Source organism: Sceloporus occidentalis, unplaced genomic scaffold, assembly GCF_023333645.1.
Source record: "Sceloporus occidentalis isolate IW3139 unplaced genomic scaffold, rSceOcc1.0.p SCAF_1, whole genome shotgun sequence".
In the NCBI taxonomy this organism is placed as follows: Eukaryota; Metazoa; Chordata; class Lepidosauria; order Squamata; family Phrynosomatidae; genus Sceloporus; species Sceloporus occidentalis.
The window spans coordinates 91444902-91465836 of NW_028316981.1; the positions used below are offsets into that span (position 1 = coordinate 91444902).

Here is a 20935-nt window from a genome sequence, read left to right on the forward strand (position 1 = left end):
GCTGGCCTCCCCTCAGGCGCCTTCCTCTCCTCAGGGAAGCAGCAGGGAACAGTCGTAATACACATAATAAAAGACGTTGGTCCCAAACACACTGCAAAAATAGTCCAGTTTGAGACCGCTTTAACTGCCCTCAGTGCTCAGAATGCTAGGGAATCCTGGGGATTGTAGTTTATTGTGGCACCAGAGCTCTGACAGAAGCTGCATCCACACTGGAGAAATAACCCTGTTTGGCACCGCTTTAACTCTTTCTGGCTCAAGGCTATGGAATTCTGGAGCTCTGGCCCCCACAACAAACTCCAACTCCCAGAATTCCATAGCCTTACGCCAGGATGCTTAAAAGCGGTGCCAAACAGGGTTATTTCTTCAGTGTGGATGCAGCCAGAGAAGGCTAAATGTCTCACAAAACTACACTTCCCAGAATTCCTTAGCATTGAGCCCTGAGGGCATTCAAAACTCTCTCAAACTGGGTTATTTCTGCAGTGTATTTTGTACCATTGCCATGTTAAAGAGCTTGGCTTTTCCAAGTATTTATACATATTCATTAGCACACACAGACACACATAAATGTATTGTGTGCCTTCAAAATTTTTCTGACTTATGGCAACCCTATCATGGGTTTTTCTGGGCAAGTTTCTTCAGAGGGGTTTTTGCCAAGGCCAGCCTCTGAGGCTGAGAGAGTGTGCCTTGCCCATGGTGGGTTTCCATGGCTGAGGCAGGATTCGAACTCTGGTCTCCCAGGGTTTTAGTCCAGTGCTCAAACCTCTACATCGTGATGGCTCTCTTTCTTTCCATATATATGTAGTGCAAAGAGATCTTATAGCACCTTTGAGACTAACTGAAAGAAATAAACTGGCAGATGAATATTGTACTATTCCTCATGCATCTGAGGAAGGAGGCTCAAGTCTAGGAATGCTCATGGTACTAGCTTTTCGTTCAGATAGTCTCAAGAGTGCCACAGGATCCCTTTGCACTACATACATATGCTAACAAATGTAAATATTTGCCAAAGCCGAGCTCTTTAAATTTACATCAACCATCTCTTTAAATTAGGCCACCCATATTTAGGTTGGTTTTTAAAGTTCTCTCCTGACCCATGCTAGAAGGAAAGATTTGGAAAAGTTTGGAAAGATTTGAAAAGTCCTGAATTTTTGTTGTTTGCCTTCAAATCGTTTGACTTATGGCAACCCTAAGGTGAGCCTGTTAGTTTTTTTATGACTTTCCTTCAGAGGAGTGTTGCCATGGCTATTCTGAGGTTGAGAAAATGTGACCTGCCAAAGGTTACCAAGTAGGGGAGGAGAAGGGGTGCTTTGTGGTGCACCAGCAAACAAGGAGAAGGAAGAGGCTACAAGTAGGAGAGTTCACCTGAGGTGGTAAAACGCCTCCCATCACATTGGTGCTGGTGGTTGTTGTGTGACTTCAAGTCATTTCCAATTTATGGCAATCCTAAGGCAAACCTATTGTAGGATTTTCTTGGCAAGATTTGTTGCCAAGTGGATTTGCCATTGCCATCCTCTGAGGCCAAGAGTGTGACTCACCTAGGGTCACCCAGTGGATTTGAACCCATCTACCAGTGTCCTAGTCCAACGCCCAAACCATTACACCATGCTAGCCGTTCAGAATGTACTCAGAACAAGATCACTGGTGGTTAGCACAGCTCAAGATAACCAGAATCCAAGTCTTACTGTCATTTTTTAAAGAGCACCTTACTTACAGAAATCTTTGAAAACACTAGTCTTACTGCTAGCTTACATGGTGCCTCTCATTAATGACCTTTTCTAGTTTTTACTCCCATGCCTCCAGGTGTCCAACTATATCCCACAACAAACGGAAAGCATAGCAACCTGGAGGACAAGATGAGAGGTCCTTTTGCCACTACTGGATTGAAAAAGCAGTCCAGATGGGACCACAGAGCTAGGATTTCTTTTCATTTATTGTGAACCAGTTTTGACTGAGGATCTCTCTCAGCATACTTAAAACATGGGCTACCATGGTGGCATGCAATAGTTATTTTTGGCCTAATTTAATTGTTCAACATAGATCCCACATCAAGGTTGCCTCTGAACACGTGCTCAGCCCCAGTTCCCATGACACTTGCATATGAATTTTTTTAGGAAGAAAATCTCCTGTGGCACACAAATCCCTCCAATTTTCATGCTGTTAGCAGCCTGATTTAGAAAGGATAAGCATCTTTATTTTTAGTTATGAACCCAGTGCAAATTGGAAATATGTGCGGATCTGTGAACCTTTGTGTACCAGTAGACTCCTAGTCTACATTCTGCTCAGTGGTGTGTCAAGGAACTAAAAGCTGCCATCACTGAACAGGTATACAAAATAATTGACATGAAGTGGTGAGTTTAAATCTTTCCAAAAGATCCTCTCAGCTAATTGGATAAAATTAAGGTTACTTTTATTCACATTACATAATGGAAAAACATATTAACAGTTCTGAATAGGTTTTAAATACAATCCTCCCTCTGTTCTTGTGGTCTTCAGACTTGTGTCCCTCGCTTATATGTGAGGGACAACTCGAGGGGGAAAGAATGGGGTGCGCGCCAGCCAGCACCTCTATTCAAGTCAACAGATCCCCCGTGAAAAAGGAGGGGCTGCTGTGTCACTGTTGTGGAAAAATTAGCCCAAGAATTGTGCATTATAAAAGTAAACAGTTTGACGGAGGCAACATGTTAATACACAAAAATCCCAAATAAATGGCATAGTTCTGTGAGCCAAATTATAAAGAAAAAGAAATAATTCTGAGGCACTCATACTGAGATGCTCCCAAAAACAACCTACTATAAAGAAGCCATTGACCTTTACACTTTTAGCAAACTGTTCCAATATGGATTATGGACAAATAAAACCCACATTACCTATTAGTTGGATTAAAGCTGTCACACATATAAGACTACCTTAAATCAATCAGGTTTAAACTAACCATAACTAGTCTAAATCCCACTGATTTTTTTCTCTCTTTATTTTTTGGTACCCTAAAGTATGCAGCCAGACAAATACACAACCAAAGGCTTGACTTTGACTACAAAATTCTATCCCTACTGGTCCCTGGCAATTTTTCTTGTTGACAGTAAATGCAGAGTTGCAGGTTCTGTCATGTTGATAATTCCTAGTGCTCAGACAGAGTGAACAAACATATGAATAAGCCACATTTTGAAGAGTAGGGCAGAGAAGGTTTTTTTGGCTCAATTCAGATCACTTAGATTTCAAAGAGCAAGTTGTTCAATCACATACTTATTTGAACTATTCCTTTTTTTAAAAAAAAATACGATGAAGTAAATATCCCATCTTATCTTTCAAGTTAAGCAGGATCAGCCTTGAACTTGGATGGGAGACTTCCAATGAATATCACACGCTGTAGGCTGTCTCAAGAGTATTCCTTGCCTAAGAAAACCCTATGAAATTCACATTGGCCATAAGTAGACAGGCAACTTGGAGACACATACACATAAAAATGCCTGTACAAATGAAATAATTTCATATCATTTTTAACTGTTAACCTAAGCTCAAGATATTTTCAGTAGAACATTTCAAATAGGAGGCTTGATTGTCACACTTTTACATGATGTTTTTCCCCCCACAACTGTTTGGTCTCTCATCTCTGCTCTTTGATTAAAATCCAAAGATTAAAAAAAATATAGTAAACTAGACAATAGAAAATAGTGATTTGTTTTCTTTATTAATCAGAGTATGCTTACATTTGTTCATAACTTAACCAATATATTTATATGCATACTGCATCTTCAGGTTTATCAATTTTATAACAGTCAGGACTTAAGAGAAAATCACAGTCTTTTTTCCAACACTTGAGGGAGGGGGTTGCATCTGAAACTTGTATGGAGGCAATACTGGCATTAGAAGACAATAGTTGAAGAGAAGGCAGAAGGGTGCCAAGAAAAAGCACCATATTTACTGCCACGATTTATGTGGAGCTACCTTTCAAGATTCAGGGTACTTTTTCCTCACTCGTGGTTGATTGTATGAGATTCCTCTGTCATCTGTAACATCCATATATGAAACTCAGTGCATTTTATATCAGTATTTTAAACGTGTGCAACTTTGCGGTGTTATTCTCAGAAAGACCACTTATCCATCTTGTTGAAAAAGTATCTACTTTTATCCAACACGCTAACACCAATGGATTTCAAACTGCTAGAATGGATTTTATTTTCTGAACAAAAAATAGTCTAAAATCCTATTCACCTTGAAATTCTATTCTGTGAAAGAGTACATTTTCTTTAAGATCTTAACATACGGTATTTCTTTCCTGCTACCAATTCAACAACTCTGTCAGCACAAAAAATTTCATATATCCAAATATATTCTCTTCAAACTTGAAACAAAAGAAAATCACCACCCTTCAAGTCACAGCACCTCAGTTACTTGGAAACCCAACACAACTAACTTCATAATACGTGAAACTCTGGCTTTACTTCAAGAGAGCACATGTGACAGTATCTTGGTGTAGAATATTCTGTAATATGGGTTCACAAAGATACACTGGGAGTAAGATTTTTGAAGTAGTACATTTCAAGCCAAAAACTGTAAAAACAAAAGTTCCTGTAGTGCCTTTGCAAATTTTGCTGACATAAAAAAGCCAAAACATGCAAACAGTAGAGCATTCTAGAAAAACCCTGCAAGTATCAAATGCATTACACCTTTAATTTAAATTAAGCATTGCCTCCTGACCTTATCTGAAAAGAAGTTCATCTATGCAGATATCTCGGAGAAGGGAATACATGTTCCACAGAGAAATAAAGGAATAAAACAGCTTGTTCAAAAGACAATATTAACTCAAGTCCATTAAAATTAGTACAGGTTCAAGCTGTTAAACGCACTGCAAGTACAGGAAAATGGATGAGAGGCAGCTATGAACAATATTTTCATCCACTGCCTGAACAACTAAAATGAGCTAATTAAGCAAGCACTGCTTGCAAGCATTGTAGCTTCCAATGCAACAGCAGCAGGACTGTGGAAAGATCAGGGAATTAGAAAAAAAATTATAAGGTACAAGCAATTTGGTTTCTAAAAGCAAAATGGTCCATAAGTATATTTTAAAGCTTAGTTTGAAAAGGAACTATGCACTAAGTCAAGACATTCTGTATTACATTTATGATTACAAATTTGTGCACGACAGTCATATCTTGCAGGCAGCAAAAGCTCAGTTCAGTTTCTCTGACTAACTTGGGAGTGTTTTATTCAGTGCACCTACATGTTTTGCCCATATATTTAAACAGAGGCCTACAGCCAGTAAAGCACTTTTTCTTTCCATTATCTCCAATTTCCCACTACAATATTATGGGGTGAAGTTTCATCTTTGGAGGTATGTAAGCTGGTAGTTTATATTCCATTCAAAAAGGGTTCTGAATGGTCAGACACTCAATACAACACACTTTTAAAAAATTTATTTAGCTGGAACTGGAATCCCCTACATTCACATGAAGTCTGATACATGAAGAGCTGTTTGAGACTCAGTATGTTACATACACCCACTGAATTTTCACATGCTCCTTCCTCAGCCACAAATACTGACATCTTCATTTGATGTAAGCCTTTAGATTGCCTCATATCTGTCTATGAATGTACATACAATGGCCACAATTAGAAAATCAGCAACACTGTCCATTTCACAGTGTTTGGACCCAAGAAATAAGTAGTTCTAACTTTGAGAATATTTTTTAAAAAAGCCACACAACAGACATAACAGTGAGCTGAGCATATCTAGTCAAGAGCAGGTAAACTGCATTCTGAAGGAACTGCATAGGAGCTGCAGAAGGTAGAAAAGGAGGGTTTTTTAAAACCACAGGGAAAAATAGTAAAAACAGAAAATAAATTCCATATTGAAGACAATTTAAGGCCTAAAGCAATAAGATAGTCCAGTCTTAGTACCCTGAACCAGAACCTGCTCCCAAATTCAGGCTGATTGTGAATACTGTTTCACCTGGGCTGTACCCATTACCAACAGAACAAATAATGGTTTTCCACAACAACAAAGGAGGAAGGTTTGAGCACTTGATATAATTTCTTTTCAAGGATTTTAACCTCATCCTTTCTCTGAATGGATTGGATGTATTATTGTAATGGCATTGACTCGTTTACTTTAACATGATCAAACTAAGGGAAATAAATGTATAAGAAGAATGTCCATGTTTACAAAAAAAATATAAAAATTGTATATGTAGCATTTTTCTAAGGGTTGATGTTCATTTCCATTGACAGATTAATACATTAATTAAAGCCAAGGTTTTGAGACTGGCAATTCTATCATTCTATTTAAAAACAAAGAAAAATGTTAGTTCTTGTAACATTCCAGAAATTCATAGCTGGGTTGTGTTAAATGCATTTTTTTTTCTACAGGAGTTTTCTATTTAAAAACACAATGCAAGTATTTGACCGCTAAACATCCATTTACACTGGAGAGCATTTGATGGGAACCTGTGGATGGTGAATCTTGAGGTTTTTTGTTTCAGCAAAAAGTATCCAAGGTCCTCTCCCAAAACCATATTGGGGAAAATGAATCAGATCAAGTTCTTAGGATATTTCAATCTCTTCTTGGTTTTCTGTTTCTGGGAGATCTATTCACAGTTCCTTCCTCCTAGAAAGGTAAAATATCACAGGCTTTACAGAAATGTCACACAAGTTTATGACTTCTGAAAAAATCTTAAGGGTGCATTATTTTAGAATTCACAGAATTCATGCCGCACAGGCTGTGGTGTACAAATGATCACATGAACAGAAGATTCTGAAGTTGTTATTCATGAAATGTTGATATTCCTATTTAAAAAAAGAAATTTAGAACTTCTAGGGTTACTATTCCACCAAAACAAAACTTTGTAATTAACTACTTACCTCTGTAATGGGTTTACTAACTCCCTCCTCCTCCTCCTCTTCTTCCTCCTCCTCCTCCTCTTCTTCCTCTTGACTAGCTGTTTCTGTATCACCATCACCCCTCTGCTTCTCTTCTAAAGTAAATATAGAAAGTTCTATTATTTTAAAATATGCCATTTGTGTTTTCTGCAGACCAGCATCCATCTTCCTACTCTCCACTGGAGTTAGCTTCTATTTTTAAAATACAAGACTGTTGAAGGAGTAAGCTTTAATGATTTCAAAAACAATGGATGTTCATCTATTTTGCATACCTGGCTTTTCTTCATTGGCTTCTTCTTCTTCATCCTCTCCTTCTATCTTGTCTTTTTCCTCTACTTTTTCTTCCTCATTAACATCTGGCTGGGGTGCATCTGTCTTCTTGTAGTCTGCAGCACTTGGTTGCTTCTAAAACAGTCGTCAAGAGATATTCCACAATTAGGTTTCTCTGAGATCGTTCACTTATTTATTTTGCAATTTTATTATTTCTTTGCTGCCGCCCCAAAGTGGTTGATAAAATAAAATAAAACAACAACAAAATAAGACTTTTAAGAATCAGCAATAAATTTCAATTTTGATTCAATTTAACATGCCATTAGGGGGAAACACACCTTTCCAGAGCAGCAGAACAGGATGACAAGAAACACAGGCAGAGCCACTGTCAAGATGTAGACTACCCAAAGCCAGGGACGCTCTTCAGCAGCTGCCATCATCTGACCCACAACACCAGGCTAGAAGATAAGATAGAACTTCAAATGGCACGTACTCCCCAGTGCATGGTAGGCAACATAGCTACTAAAAGTCTAAGAGCCAGCCCATGTATTTCTCTATTAACAACCACCCAGTCAGGAACATTTACATCTCTAAGTGATGGTTTATGTTGCCAGTCCCCTGACAAGTTCCAGGAAAGAAAGATGCAACTATAATCAATGGGCACAAATACGATAGTGGCCCCTGCCGCTTTGGGGGAAAACAAAATGCTAGTCCACCATATCAGGTAGCTTAAAAAAACAATGATTTATAACACTGAGAAACAACTGAGATAGTATACAACAGTAACTACCTTACCAAAATTTAAACTGATTATAGTCATTTGTAAAACCACTCTTGTACCCCAACTCCCAAACAGTAACAACTTACAAAATGGTATTTGAACATCTAGTATGTGCTATATAAGTAACATGAAGAACTTTGCAGGAAGATTCAACTATTTATCTGGCAATGACATTCCAACCATGCAGTTGTATGGATAACAAAGACCATCATATAACACAGCAAAGCCCATAGCTCAGTTACAGGTCACATACTTTACTTACTGTACATATAGTTCAAGGTTAGAACCTGGTCATCTCCATGTTTAGTTGGGACTGATTCCTATCTGAAACCATGGAAAGCCACTGTTGATCTGTGTACATCAGCCTTACCCAGCTTATGCACTCTAGTTATGAAAGGTTCCAACATCAATCTTTCACAACCAGCATGGCCAGATTGGGCAAGGATGGTGTAGACATTACCAAGGAAGGTGGGCCAATTTGTCTGATTTGGTGTAAGGCAGCTTCCTCAGCTCCTAAATACATCAAAGGTCTGGAATAAAAACAATTTTGGTCCAAAGAGCAACCGTTCAACCTTAAGAGGAAAGTCACCTAACCCATAGGCTTTCGAAAAATGCTAAAATTAGTAGCATACACAATCTCATACAACATGAATGAAGAAAACCTAAATCATGCATTGTGCTTTCTACTGAAGAACACCTTACCTCAGCAGCACCATCAGCTGCCTTCTTCAGACCCCATCCATCATTACCCCAGTCATCAGCCACTGCTCGGTCTGTACAGATAATGAAGTTATCAAAGAATATGTCAGAGGTCATAGACCATAACTCAAGTCCCAGAGCACTAAAGGGCGTCATTTTGAAAGGTTCAAGATCTTCAAAGAAGTCTGGATTTGGAATCTTCCTTGGCTTCCAGATGCCCTGAAAAAATATACAGACACCACTCAGTCAGTAATACACTTATTATTTTTTCATTGATCCTTCAAACCCTAATGAATAGATTAGAAAGCTTGAAAAAATCTTAGTTTGATTTCTAGCTGACATTCACAATGTCACTCTCACGTATGTACTGTATGTCTTGAAATTATTATTTTCCAGTTTTGACACATGAAGGCACGTTACAGACCGCCCCTTTGGGGCGGCCTGTAGGCGCACCTTTCCCCGCCGGATTGGGGCCTCAGTGGCCAGAGCGGCAGCCGCTGAAGCCCCGATCCGCCACTTTCCGGGCTGCGGGGAAGCGGCAAAAGGCCCCTTCCCCGCAGCCTGCAAAGGGGTGTCCTTGGGGCTTCAAGCCCCAAGGACACCCTGCGGCGGCGGGGAGAAAGAGAAAGGGGCCGTTTGGCCCCTTTCTCCTTTGGTCCGCTGGGCGCAGCCGTCTAAATAATAATAATAATAATTTGTTTTATTTATATACCGCTATTCCAAGGATCATAGCGGTGAACAGCAAGTAAGCTAATTAGCAAGTAAGCTAATTTCCCCCAACAGTCTGGGTACTCATTTTAGTGACCTCGTAAGGATGCAAACCTGAGTCGAGCTGCACCCAGTGGACCAAACCAGGAAGGAGCTCCGAAACGGAGCTCCTTCCGGGGTTGCGGAAAGGGCGCCCTAGGCGCCCTTCCGCAACCCCAATACGTCACAACTGCGCCGTCTCGTTTGGAGGTGGTGTGGCCATGATGTATCGATGACGGCGGCCGTATGGAACGGCCGCTGCCATTTTGTGCGTGCACAGCACGCACTAGGGTTAGGGCGGTGCAGAAGCACCGCCCCGTCTTAACCCTAGTACGCGCTCCGCGCATACTTTTAAGCCCGTGTATAACGGGCCGAAGTTATTTCTCCCATACCTGCAGCAGATTTCTACCCATAGGTTAGTATCACAGTGCATGGTTATGCATGTACAAGGTTGAAAATTCAACCCCTGACACCTCTAATTGAAAAGATATTGGGAAGCAGGGCTATCAAAGAACTCTGCTGAGATCCTTGAAAGCTAATACCAGAAAAGAAAATATTGTAGCATCTTGAGTATGAACAGTTACAATTCATAAATTATTTTGCTTTATTTATTTTAAACATTTAGGCTGAGCGTAAAAGTAGAACTCCCATGAAGTTCAGCTTTCTTTGTTTGATTTTAAAACAGAGACAATGGATTCTGGTGTCTCTGAGCACTCAGCATTGCTGACCAAAATTGATCATCCCCTATCACTGTGCTTATTTTGCAAGCATCCAAGTGCTAACTGAGCATCATACTTATTATCCATGCATTTTTCAATTTCATTCCACTATTGACATAACTGTTTACAGTCCTCCACACTTATCTACAACTGAAACAGTACCTCATGCATTTGAAGATATACATTCTTGCTGTTGTGTACCTTCAAAGCATTTCTCACTTATGGCCTAAGGTGAGCCTAATCACAGTGTTTTCTGGGGCTAAGAGTGAGTGACTTACCCAAAGTCACCCAGTGGATTTCTGTGACCAAGAGGAGAATCAAAACCTGGTATCCAGAGTCGTAGTGCACAAATCACTACATCACACTGGCTCTCATGTGAATGCTAATCCACAAATATTTTGCTCCAAAGAAAGGCTGTTTCTCAATTTCAAAACTGAGTAACTTCTTTCTATGAGACATCCAAATTACATCTCCCAAAAAACAAAAGCAAACCTTAATAAACCATTCTCTTCTGAAGTTATATAATGCACCAACATAACAACAGACATAGTTTAATCATACGTGGCTGACTAACTGGTATGTACCTTATTCCAAATCTTGATACAATTTGGTCAAAGTGGTTTTCCTTTGTCTCCCTTTGAGGAAGAGAGAATATGATTTGCCCAAGGTCCCCCAGAGAGTTTCTACAGCTGAGCAAGGATGCAAACCCTGGTCTCCAGGGTCATACAGTAGGTCCTTGGTATCTGGTGGAGTTTGGTCACAGGACTCCCCGTGGATACCAAAATCCATGGATACTCAAGTCCTTTTAAAAACAATGGTGCAGTAAAATGGTATCCTTTATATAAAATGGTAAAATCGAGGTTTGCTTTTGGTTTTTTTTTAAGTTTTAAGCCATGTTTAATTGAATCTGATGCAGTATGCATGGATACAGAGGGCTGACTAGTCCAATGCTCAAACCACCCCGCCACACTGGCTCTGACTAAACTGATACAGAGTACAAGAAATTGAACTTGACAGAGGCTTAGATGCATAATTTATAATCAAGATCATTTACCTGATAGTTAGGATTATCAATCATGGGAGGTTTCCATTTGCCTTTATAGTTTGGATTGTCAATTGTTGGTCTTTGCCAGGCACCACAGCCAGGGGCTGATTCACATTTTGAATTTGCAATCTGCGGTGCCTCCCACTCTCCATCCATATCTTCATCCCTGAAAGAGGAACTCTATTTTAGAGAAACACTACACTCATCCCTCCATATTTGCAGCTTTGATATTTGCGGATTTGATTATTCACGGATTTGATTAATATTTTCTCTCTAGGAATATCTAGGTCCTCCAGTGCAACTCTATGGTCAAGTTTAACAAAGTTGCACTGAAAGACCTAGAGATTCCTAGAGAGAATACTGTAGTAAGCATTTCTGGCTCCTCCAGTGCAGTTCTATGGTCAGTGTCTGTCGAACGTTGACCAGAGTTGCACTAAAGGATCTAGAAAGGTGTCCTCTCAGGTAAAAACATGGTGTTTTTGTTATTTGTGGGTTTTCCATATTCACAGGGGTCTTGTGCCCCCAACCCTAGCGAATATGGAGGGACAAGTGTATATACTTTTTTTCAGAAAGGGAAGTCAATCATTATCCAAGTTTTGAAAAGTACACCAACTATGCTAGAAACTTTATACATTAGCACAATAAAACTTAAGCACTGAAAAATACAAATAGAATCATGCTAACACTAGCACATTTGCCAGTGTCAAGTATCTTGCATAGTTGTAAGTGTCTGAAAAAAACTCTGTGCTACAACCCAGAGGGAGAATTCAGTGCAGATTGACTTATATGTTAGCTACTGAAATCACTGAACACTGGCTTTTTGAAGTTTCCACTAAAATACAGCCATGTGAGAATACAACAGTACATGTTACTACATACTGAACAGTATCTTATTCCACTAAGGCTACCAAAAATATCAACCTGGAAAATGGTTTTCCTATTTAAAAAAATAATTTAAAAGCTGATGCAGTCAGTCAAATAAGGCAAGAAATAATTCTAATTTCTAAGTCAACATTCATGGCTTACAAACTAATGTCTGCCAATAAGGATATTCCCTGATGACACTCACAACAGTACCCAAATACTGTCTCTCACCCTGCTTCACTGCCCATATTGCCACATCAGTGAACTTAAGAGGCAAAAAGTTTTCTGGACTGCTGCTCTGCCATTCATATTCTCCATGGAATAGACATGGGCTACATGGGTCATGGCTCTCATGCCCCCACTCGTTATTTTGCAGGCCCTTTCCAAAAGTACATCTCCTGAAACAATGCAGTGTATATATAATTTAATAATCAATCAAATCAATAATCTGTTAGATTTCCCACCACTAGTCTTTTTTTTTTAATTTTTAGTGATCTATTTAGAGATTGTTACAAAAGCCATAATTCTGAAAAGTCACTTCATTTGAAAAGATCAGGAAAACTAGTATTTTTACTTTGCTTTTTCTTGACCCCTCTGATGTTGCATTATAACTAGAGGTTCTCTTGTGCAGGGGAAACAGTTTTATAAGCTCAAAAATTGTGCATGAAATTATCTTCATTATTTCCTTTTTTGGTGAAAATAATGAAGATAATTTCATGCACAATTTTTGAGCTTATAAAACTGTTTCCCCTGCACAAGAGCACCTCTAGTTATAATGCAACATCAGAGGGGTCAAGAAAAAGCAAAGTAAAAATACTAGTTTTCCTGATCTTTTCAAATGAAGTGACTTTTCAGAATTATGGCTTTTGTAACAATCTCTAAATTTTTGATAAGTGATTCCCTTGTCTCCATTTTTCAGTTTTTGTTGGTTGCATGAAAGTGAAATGGCAAGGCTCTTATGAGAAATGGCTTAAGAATTTTTGTCGTTATAGATAGATAATCTGCATTAATTTAGGACATTTTCAGACCAACCCAATACATTTTTATTTGGAAGTTTTACTGTGTTCAGTGGGTTTTATCCCCAAGTAATGTTCATCATATTGTGGTAGACCACTAGTCTTTTAAAGTTCCAAACAAGATTTGGCAGGACATATAGACTTAGATGGGCAATTTTTTCAGGTGCAGGGGCTATACATGCCTCCTTGACCTGTGAGGGTCGCCCTTGTCTTCTGGAGGATGGAGGAGGGATTTAATTGGGTTTTGGGCTCCCTTAATATTTCAGGAAAGGAGAGGCTTTGTCCCCAGTTTAGGAATAGATTTAAAGTAATTTTCAATTTTGTAAAAGGTTCATCTAGGTCTAAAATCATTGGGGGAGAGGCAAAAAACCTCATCTCTCAATAGATGCAGAGGTGGTTGCAGTTAAAAACTCCACCTTGTTCTAAAACTCTGAAGGGAAGTGGCAGTAAACTGCCATGACCACAGTCTGTGCTCCAATTCCTTGGTCTACCTAGGTCAAGGGTTGGCAAATTCCAATGCCATAGAGATGGGAAAGCTGAGGGGAAGGGGGTTTGCTGGAAAAAAATAAGGAAAAACCTATTTTCCCTCAACTTTCCACAAGCCCATCTTCCCCAGAAAAATGGATTATGGAATATTTTCTTTGAGAATGATGAATTTATTTAAGATAAGAGATAGTCTGGAAAATCAGTATGCAAAGAGATGATGTAGCACCTTAGGTCTGAAAAGAGTATTTGCTGTTTGCAAATAAAATTAACTGGCATTCAAAGAAATACTCTCTCCAAACCTAAGGATTAGGTATTGGGACAAACCTTCAACCCAGAGTTATTACATGTTGTATATCAATGTGACTTAATTTAGCAACTTGGTTCTGAGCATGATTTAATCTGGACTGGATCCAATTTATAATGTTCTGTGTGAAGATCAGAAGCACTTTCTTTCTCTCCTGAAATGTACCACCAATTTTGTTGGGTGAACAGAATCTAGTATTATCAAAAGAAGAACAATTTCTATCCACTGACAATCTCCAAAATACTCATATATTTATGAATTTCTAAGCAGGCCTCCTTGCTCTGCATTTCCATTTTTTATCTTTGTAAAACAGAAAAATCCAAATATCATGGGATACATGACATTAAAGTATTCAACTACACTGAAACTACCAGAGCTTGTATTAGCTACTCTGGGGACTAGAACTCTTAGAATGACATACTGTATAATAATTAAAAAAAAATAAAACGTTTATTTATATCCCGCTTTTTGTTAAAACAATCAAAGCGGTGTACAACATTAAATTGATACAGCAATATATACAATCTCCCCCCACCTTAAAAAGGATTAAACAGTTCTAAAATTACAAATAATAAAATCTAAAAACAATAATACTGTAACAGTGGGCAGAATAATCACATATATATGTATATGGGGGGATCTTTACATGGCCGGGTGCTATGGAATTCTGTCAACTGTTGTCCAAAAAACTAACTTTTCCAAGCTCTGAAAACACTCACATTGACTGTTTTTAAACAAACATGCTGGACAGAAGACAGAATCACTCTACTAAACTCTTTCAAGCCATAGCAAACCAAGTGTCAGATTAATAAGCAAAATGGGGCATATTCAGTTTCAACCAAAGTGAGAGAGGAAATGCAGAATGTAATGGCAACATTAGGCTATTTTTCACAACTGGATGTCAAAATTTGGAATACTGAACAGGCTTAAAGCACAAGATAAGATGCCACCTGTTCTGATTTTTTTTTCCTTGTTACTGAACTGAATATCACTTAGAAAATCTTATTTAAAGCTGACCAGCACAACTAATTTTGTATTTTAAGAACAATATGACATAGAACCACAGTTAACTTACCAGTCTTCTGGTTTCTCTGCATCAGGGTCAGGAACATACTCTGGTTCATCATCTAACCAACCTTCTGGTTTCACAGCATCCTCATCTGGGATCTTAGCAGGAGCATCCTCATCCCTAAAAGATAGCAGAAACAGATAGCACTATGAGCGTTTTCAGGGAGCATTTTACTATGGTCTTGCTTCAGCTTCACTTGCTGGTTTCACTGGCTGATTTCACTTAAAAGCTTGCTTTATGAGTGCAATTCAAAGTGTTGATTATGTTAAGTGCTCACAGTTCAAAACTAGAACATATTTAACACTGTTTACACCTATACAACCTTGTGGATCTTCTGCAACCAACTAGAAGGGGCCTTCTACATGTCCCTTGCATGTAAAGGCTGATGACAGTTTCTACAGTAGCACCCACTGTGGAAGTTGTTGCTACAATAGATCAACTTTCACTTATTTTCAATGGCTTTACCTGACCAAAGCTTTTGTTTAGGAAAGTGTTTAGATTGCCTTCTCTTTGTTCAATTTTATTCATTTTGTGTACCTTTTCATATAGTTGGCGCTAGGCATCCACGAGGGATCTGTTCCGGATGCTCCTGCTGATACTGCAGAAGCTCAAGTCCCATTGTCCTTAATGTTGGTGCGGCTACAGGGCCATGCCACCATTGTGACAATACAGATTTTCACACCAGCACATATCATGGGGTAAGTGCTGGTAAAACACCGGAAAAACGTCAGGGAAGTGCGTGTTGTGAAAGACTGAGGCACTTCTGAAACATCAGGAAATCGTCCCCTCACCTCTAGCATCCTTAAATAATTTGCCAAGCAGCAATTTCCTACGAACAGAAACTTTGCATTCATAGAAAATTGCTGCTCCGTGAACGATTCAAGGACACTAGAGGCGACGGGATGATTCCGTGACATCTTTCAGAAACACAGCAGGTTTTCACACATGGACACTTCCCTGTTTTACTGGCATTTTACCAGTATTTACCCCATGGTAAGCGCTGCTGTGAAAATCTTCAATGAGACTTTGCTGCTCTGCTCCCCCCCAAAATCTGCCTTGTGACTGCCTCCTCCTCTCCCCCCGCCACCACCACGCAGCTGCCGCCTCTTCCTTCCTCCATCCTCCTCCTCTCCTGCCCCTCCCAATGCCAATCCCACCCCAGAAGCAGTGACTTTTCTCCTGATCTGGAATTGTAACAACCCAGCTGCTGGGAGACAGGAAGTGTGTGACTGAGGGTTCAAGAGGAGTCCCAGAGAGAGTTGTTAATGGCGTCTGCGAGGCAAAGGTGCATGGTGGGCCTGAAGGTGCCCCATGCAGGCGGTTAGGGTGGTGGAGCAGCAGCAGCAGAGCCCTCTGGAGCTAAAGGACAATGGTGGCCATGTCTCACCCCTCCTCTGGTCACTGTGTGCCAACCCCCACTGCCTGTGCCGTGAGTGCCGAGCAAAGCGCAGACACTGAGAACCATCCTCAGGACCCGAACACCTCAAGTGGGAAATCGTTAAAATGCCTCCGCCACCATTCTCTGGCTACATGGAAACAAGTCGGCAGGAAGAAGGCTGCTTGCGGCCATCTTTTATGTTCCCACAGCCGCCGCTTCTTCTTTCCTCCTCCTATCTTCTCTTCCTCTCCCCCTCTGTAGCCACCACCTCTTCCTCCCACCTTCTCTGCCCCCCTCACGGGCTTGCTGTCCACAGAGGCTGAAAACTGCAGATGGCAAGTCTGTGGATACGGAGGGCCTACTGTATTACCTTTTACTGAAAGTTGTTATGAATACTCTTACCTGAAAAGGAGGAATTTACATTTGGGCCACAACATAATGGTGGATTTCTGTTGGCAGAAGAGTGACTACTGCTTCTTCCAAGATTCCTCCACTTTCAACAGCTACTCACCAGTCATCAGGCTTCACAGCATCTGGATCTGGAATCTTTGCTCTCTCATCCCAATCCTCTGGCTTCTGGTCATTTGGGTCTTCTATCTCACGTGGAGGATTCACAGAAGGGGTCATATCAGACAGCAGGTTCCCACTGTTTACAACCACTTGATCAACCAGAATTTCAAAGCTGTTGTCTGGATTCAAAACTAGGATGATAAAGCAGGAGAATGAGAACTAAATTAATACTTTCAGGGGATAATTAAAATAACTGAGCACCAAGATTATTAATTCCTCTCTTTCTAAATATGGGGTTTCTTTACCCAATGTATAAAGATGGGTCTTCTTATCAGTAAAATAATTCTTCAAATCAGCATCAGGACGCTTTGCATGCTTCTCCTCATATTTCCCAGTCTTGGGGCTCTTATGCCGGAAGATGAAGTGCAGTTTGTAATCTTCCCCACATTTGTCTGGGCCAAACATGATTGTATAGGGGGTTTTGTCATGGAATTGATCCTTTAAAAGTAGAAGGAAGAGAACTTCAAAAACATAATATAAAACAATCTTTCAAAGAAAGAAAGTGTTACATCTCATGGACACTTTGATGCTAAATCAGCAAATCAAGCATTCCCCTAAAAGCCAAAATATTCTTAATGTACAACAAAGGAAGTTCTCCTTTGTTAGAATGTCCTTTTTACAGTGATAGCAGTGCTACATTTACTAATGCAATAATACAAAATTATACATCAGATTTTGTTGTTTGTTATATTCTTTCACATCATTTCGGATTTATGGCAATCCCATCATGGTTTTTTTGTTTGTTTGTTTTGTTTTTGGCAAGAGTTGCTCAGAAATGGTTTGCCTTTGCTTTCCTCTAAGGGCGAGAGTATGACTTGCCAAAGGTTACAAAGGGCTTCAAGGTCTGAGTGGGGATTTGAATCCTGGTCTCCAGTTGTAGTTCAACACTCAAACCAATACACCAACACTAAGTTGCAAAGCTAATAATCAATACACATTTTTAATTACATTAGCATTATAAAGTAAGGAGTCAACCAGATTTCAGTGAAAACAGTGTACTTAAGATTTTGGCAGGCCATAGAAAGCATGAAATTCCTGTCAGGTTTTTTTAAATCAGGGTGGCAAAAGAGCTACATGTGGACAGCAGTGCAATTTTTGTGACCAATAGGGTCCAAAAATGTTTTTTGTTCCCAAGAGCCCTCAGCACACTCTAGAGCAGTGATGGCAAACCTTTTTGGTTCTCCGTGACGGGGGCGGAGTTTCCACCCTCCAGGGGTGAGGCCGTGTGCCAGAGGTGTGGCTTCCACCCTCCAGGGGTGTGGCCTCTGGGGCTCAGCTTTCTCCACACCCTTTCCTGGCCTCCAGCTGTCTCTGAGGGACAGCTAGAAGTTGGGGGGGGGGGAATTGGAGGAGGGGTGACAGGGGCGCGCCTGCTCCTCCTGCCCTTCCCTTGGCCTCCAGCTGTGGACCAGGAGGAGCCCGTGGGGGGGGAGGAGGCCCATGGCCCCTGCTCATCTCTGAGGGGCTTCGTCAGAGCTGAGGTGTCCTCCGAAGGACACTTTAGGTCTGGCAAAGCCCCGTGGGGAGGAGAAGGCCCGCAGCCCCTGCTCCTCTCTGAGGGGCTTCGTCAGACCTGAGGTATCCTCCGAAGGACACCTCAGGTCTAGCGAAGCCCTGCCAGGAGGAGGAAGCCCACAACCCCTGCTCCTCCCTTGAGGGGCTTTGTCAGACCTGACGTAGCCTCCGAAGGACACCTCAGGTCTAGCGAAGCCCCCTGGGGAGGAGGAGGAGGCGTCTGCCAACCCTCTCCACCTCGGTCCTTTCCTCTGAGCAAATGGGCTCCAAGGGACCCATCCACTCGGAGGAAAAGGAGGCCGAGGGGGACTGGGCACGCGTCCCAGGCCCCTTCTCCTCGGTCCTTTCCTCCATGCGAATGGGCTCCAAGAGACTCATCCGCTCGGAGGAAAGGGAGGCCGAGGGGAAGGGGACTGGGCACGTGTCCCAGGCCCCTTCTCCTCAGTCCTTTCCTCCGCGCAAACGGGCTCCAAGGGACCCGTCCACTCGGAGGAAAGGGAGGCCATGGGGAAGGGGACTGGGCACGCATCCCAGACCCCTTCTCCTCGGTCCTTTCCTCCAAGGGGCCTGTTCGCTTGGAGGAAAGGGAAGCTGGGAGGGAAGAGGGCTGGAAGGAGGAGCCAGACGCGCGCGCCTCTGGTTCCTTCTTCCGAGCGCCATTTTCTGGCTTCCCGTGACAGCGAGAGGCCCGAAAATGGCAGGGAGGAGGTGGAATGGGCACGCGCGTGCCTCTTCCGCCTTCTCCCTCACCCCGTGCCGGGCGAAATGGCGTCGTGTGCTACCTGTGGTACGCGTGCCATAGGTTCGCCATCACGATTCTAGAGGGTGTGGAGGCAATTTCACAATACCCTACCATTACACAGAAATTTCAGAACCAGTCAGTTTTCTTGTGTAGCTTCAAGTAATTTCAGACTTATGGTGGTGATCCCAAGGCCAAAACCACAGAGGGCGAGGCTTCCCGCTGGCAGAAAAAGACCCGCAAAAAGGAAGTTCTTTTTCTGCCATGGCGGTGGCATCACGAGTGCGCCGCCATTGTTACGCCATCATCATGTGTGAGGGTTGCAGGGTGTGTGGGCACTCCGTCCACCAGACAACCCTCGCACGTGACGAGGGCGCTTTAAAGGCCCATCTGTACTTGGCCATAGTTATAGCTATAGCATTCAAATTTGGAGGCAAGAGAGCTGGATTGCTCCCCTTCCCAAAGTAACAACTGATCTTTAACACAGTCATTTAGCAAACAGTGAAAACACATACAGTAAGAGCTAAAGCTCAGGACAGTGAAAACATGCAACTCACCAAGTGCTGTTCATGACCTTTGCTCATCAGCTTCACATATGCACCACCACACTCAATTCCATTTTGGAAATTGACCTCATACCTTTGGGAAACAAGAGAACACCTTGTCAACTAAAAAAACACCAGTTTTCCTCATGGCAATAATGCATTCACATTACACTCAGACCAAAGTTTGACCATAAACAATCAAATTCTTTCCTTGGTTACCTCCAGACCAGTATTTGGAAATCATGGCTTCTAATTGTGGAGCAGAGGCAAATGACATGTTGCCCCAGTTCTGTTTATTGTAAATTAGTCTGTGTGAGCTAGCGAGACATTGAACGCAGTGATGGTGAACCTTTTACAGACCGAGTGTCCAAACTGTAACCCAGATCCTACTTATTTATTGCAAAGTGCCACGTCCCTCTGGCTTTCTAATAAGAAACTTTGGCAAACTCTGTGCTAGGGCGACAGCATGTGTGCCCACAGAGAGAGCTCTGAGTGCCACCTCTGGCATGTGTGCCATAGGTTCACTAGAGAAAACATTTGGAGACACATTCCTGTTGGCTAAATAGTTCAGACTGTGAAAAAAGACACAGTTAAATATCTTTACTGCATTTTGGTTTCTAAAAAGCCATAATCACGGTTTTAATCTAATGAATAAAGATGCCAGGTCTGATTTTCAGCAGAATCTGACCACCGGCAGCTAAATTTCTGTACACTTTGGGTGCACTTCCCCTAAGGTTTACTGTTCCCTGTACATCTATATACACCCTTTCACAGCTAAAACAAAAAAAGTTATTACCACTTACTGTACAATGAGAGGCTTGGTATCAAAGATAAAAGGTTTGTTAAGTCTAGCAGAAATTGCATGGTGCTTAGCTCGGGAAACCAGCACAAGTCCTTTGTCTCCTGGAAGTTTAGTATCCTTCATTTCTTGCACTTCCCATTTCCCTATAAGAAAAGACAACATATCTGGATTTGTCTTGAGTGTTTTCGTAGGTTATTGTATGTACATATACAATACCAACAGCCATGCCATTTCTACCCCTTATAGTTCTGTTGCTCATTTCATGAGCTTCATTGTGCAAACTATCAAACGTATTTTACTATAAAGCTAACATTCAGTCTTAGCTACTGCTGTCTACAATAACCTACAGACCTAGTGTATGAATAAAGGCAACTAGTAAAGATAACACTGCACCAACCAGAAGTATCCCTTCAGTGGAGGTTCTAAATAGGGAATGTTTTCACCAGGAAAAGAATAGGCAAAGTGTTTTTGTCACCTCCTCCCCTCCCTCCCAAATCTGCTCTAAGTGGT

At 41.3% G+C, this 20935-nt stretch overlaps 1 protein-coding gene across 1 annotated transcript in view; it reads right to left on the reverse strand.

Annotated features, from left to right (window-relative positions):
• Positions 1–5399: 5399 nt before the first annotated feature.
• Positions 5400–20935, reverse strand: part of CANX (calnexin) — a 33316-nt gene continuing 17780 nt past the window's right edge. The window contains exons 5-15 of the mRNA XM_089529013.1: positions 20427–20568; positions 19636–19717; positions 17070–17262; positions 16766–16955; positions 14883–14996; positions 11147–11303; positions 8630–8845; positions 7485–7604; positions 7149–7281; positions 6859–6971; positions 5400–6604 (exon numbers count right to left, since the gene is read on the reverse strand). Coding sequence (XP_089385139.1) covers positions 6551–6604; positions 6859–6971; positions 7149–7281; positions 7485–7604; positions 8630–8845; positions 11147–11303; positions 14883–14996; positions 16766–16955; positions 17070–17262; positions 19636–19717; positions 20427–20568 — 1514 coding nt within the window. The 3' untranslated portion in view covers positions 5400–6550. The remainder of the gene's footprint in view (positions 6605–6858; positions 6972–7148; positions 7282–7484; positions 7605–8629; positions 8846–11146; positions 11304–14882; positions 14997–16765; positions 16956–17069; positions 17263–19635; positions 19718–20426; positions 20569–20935) is intronic.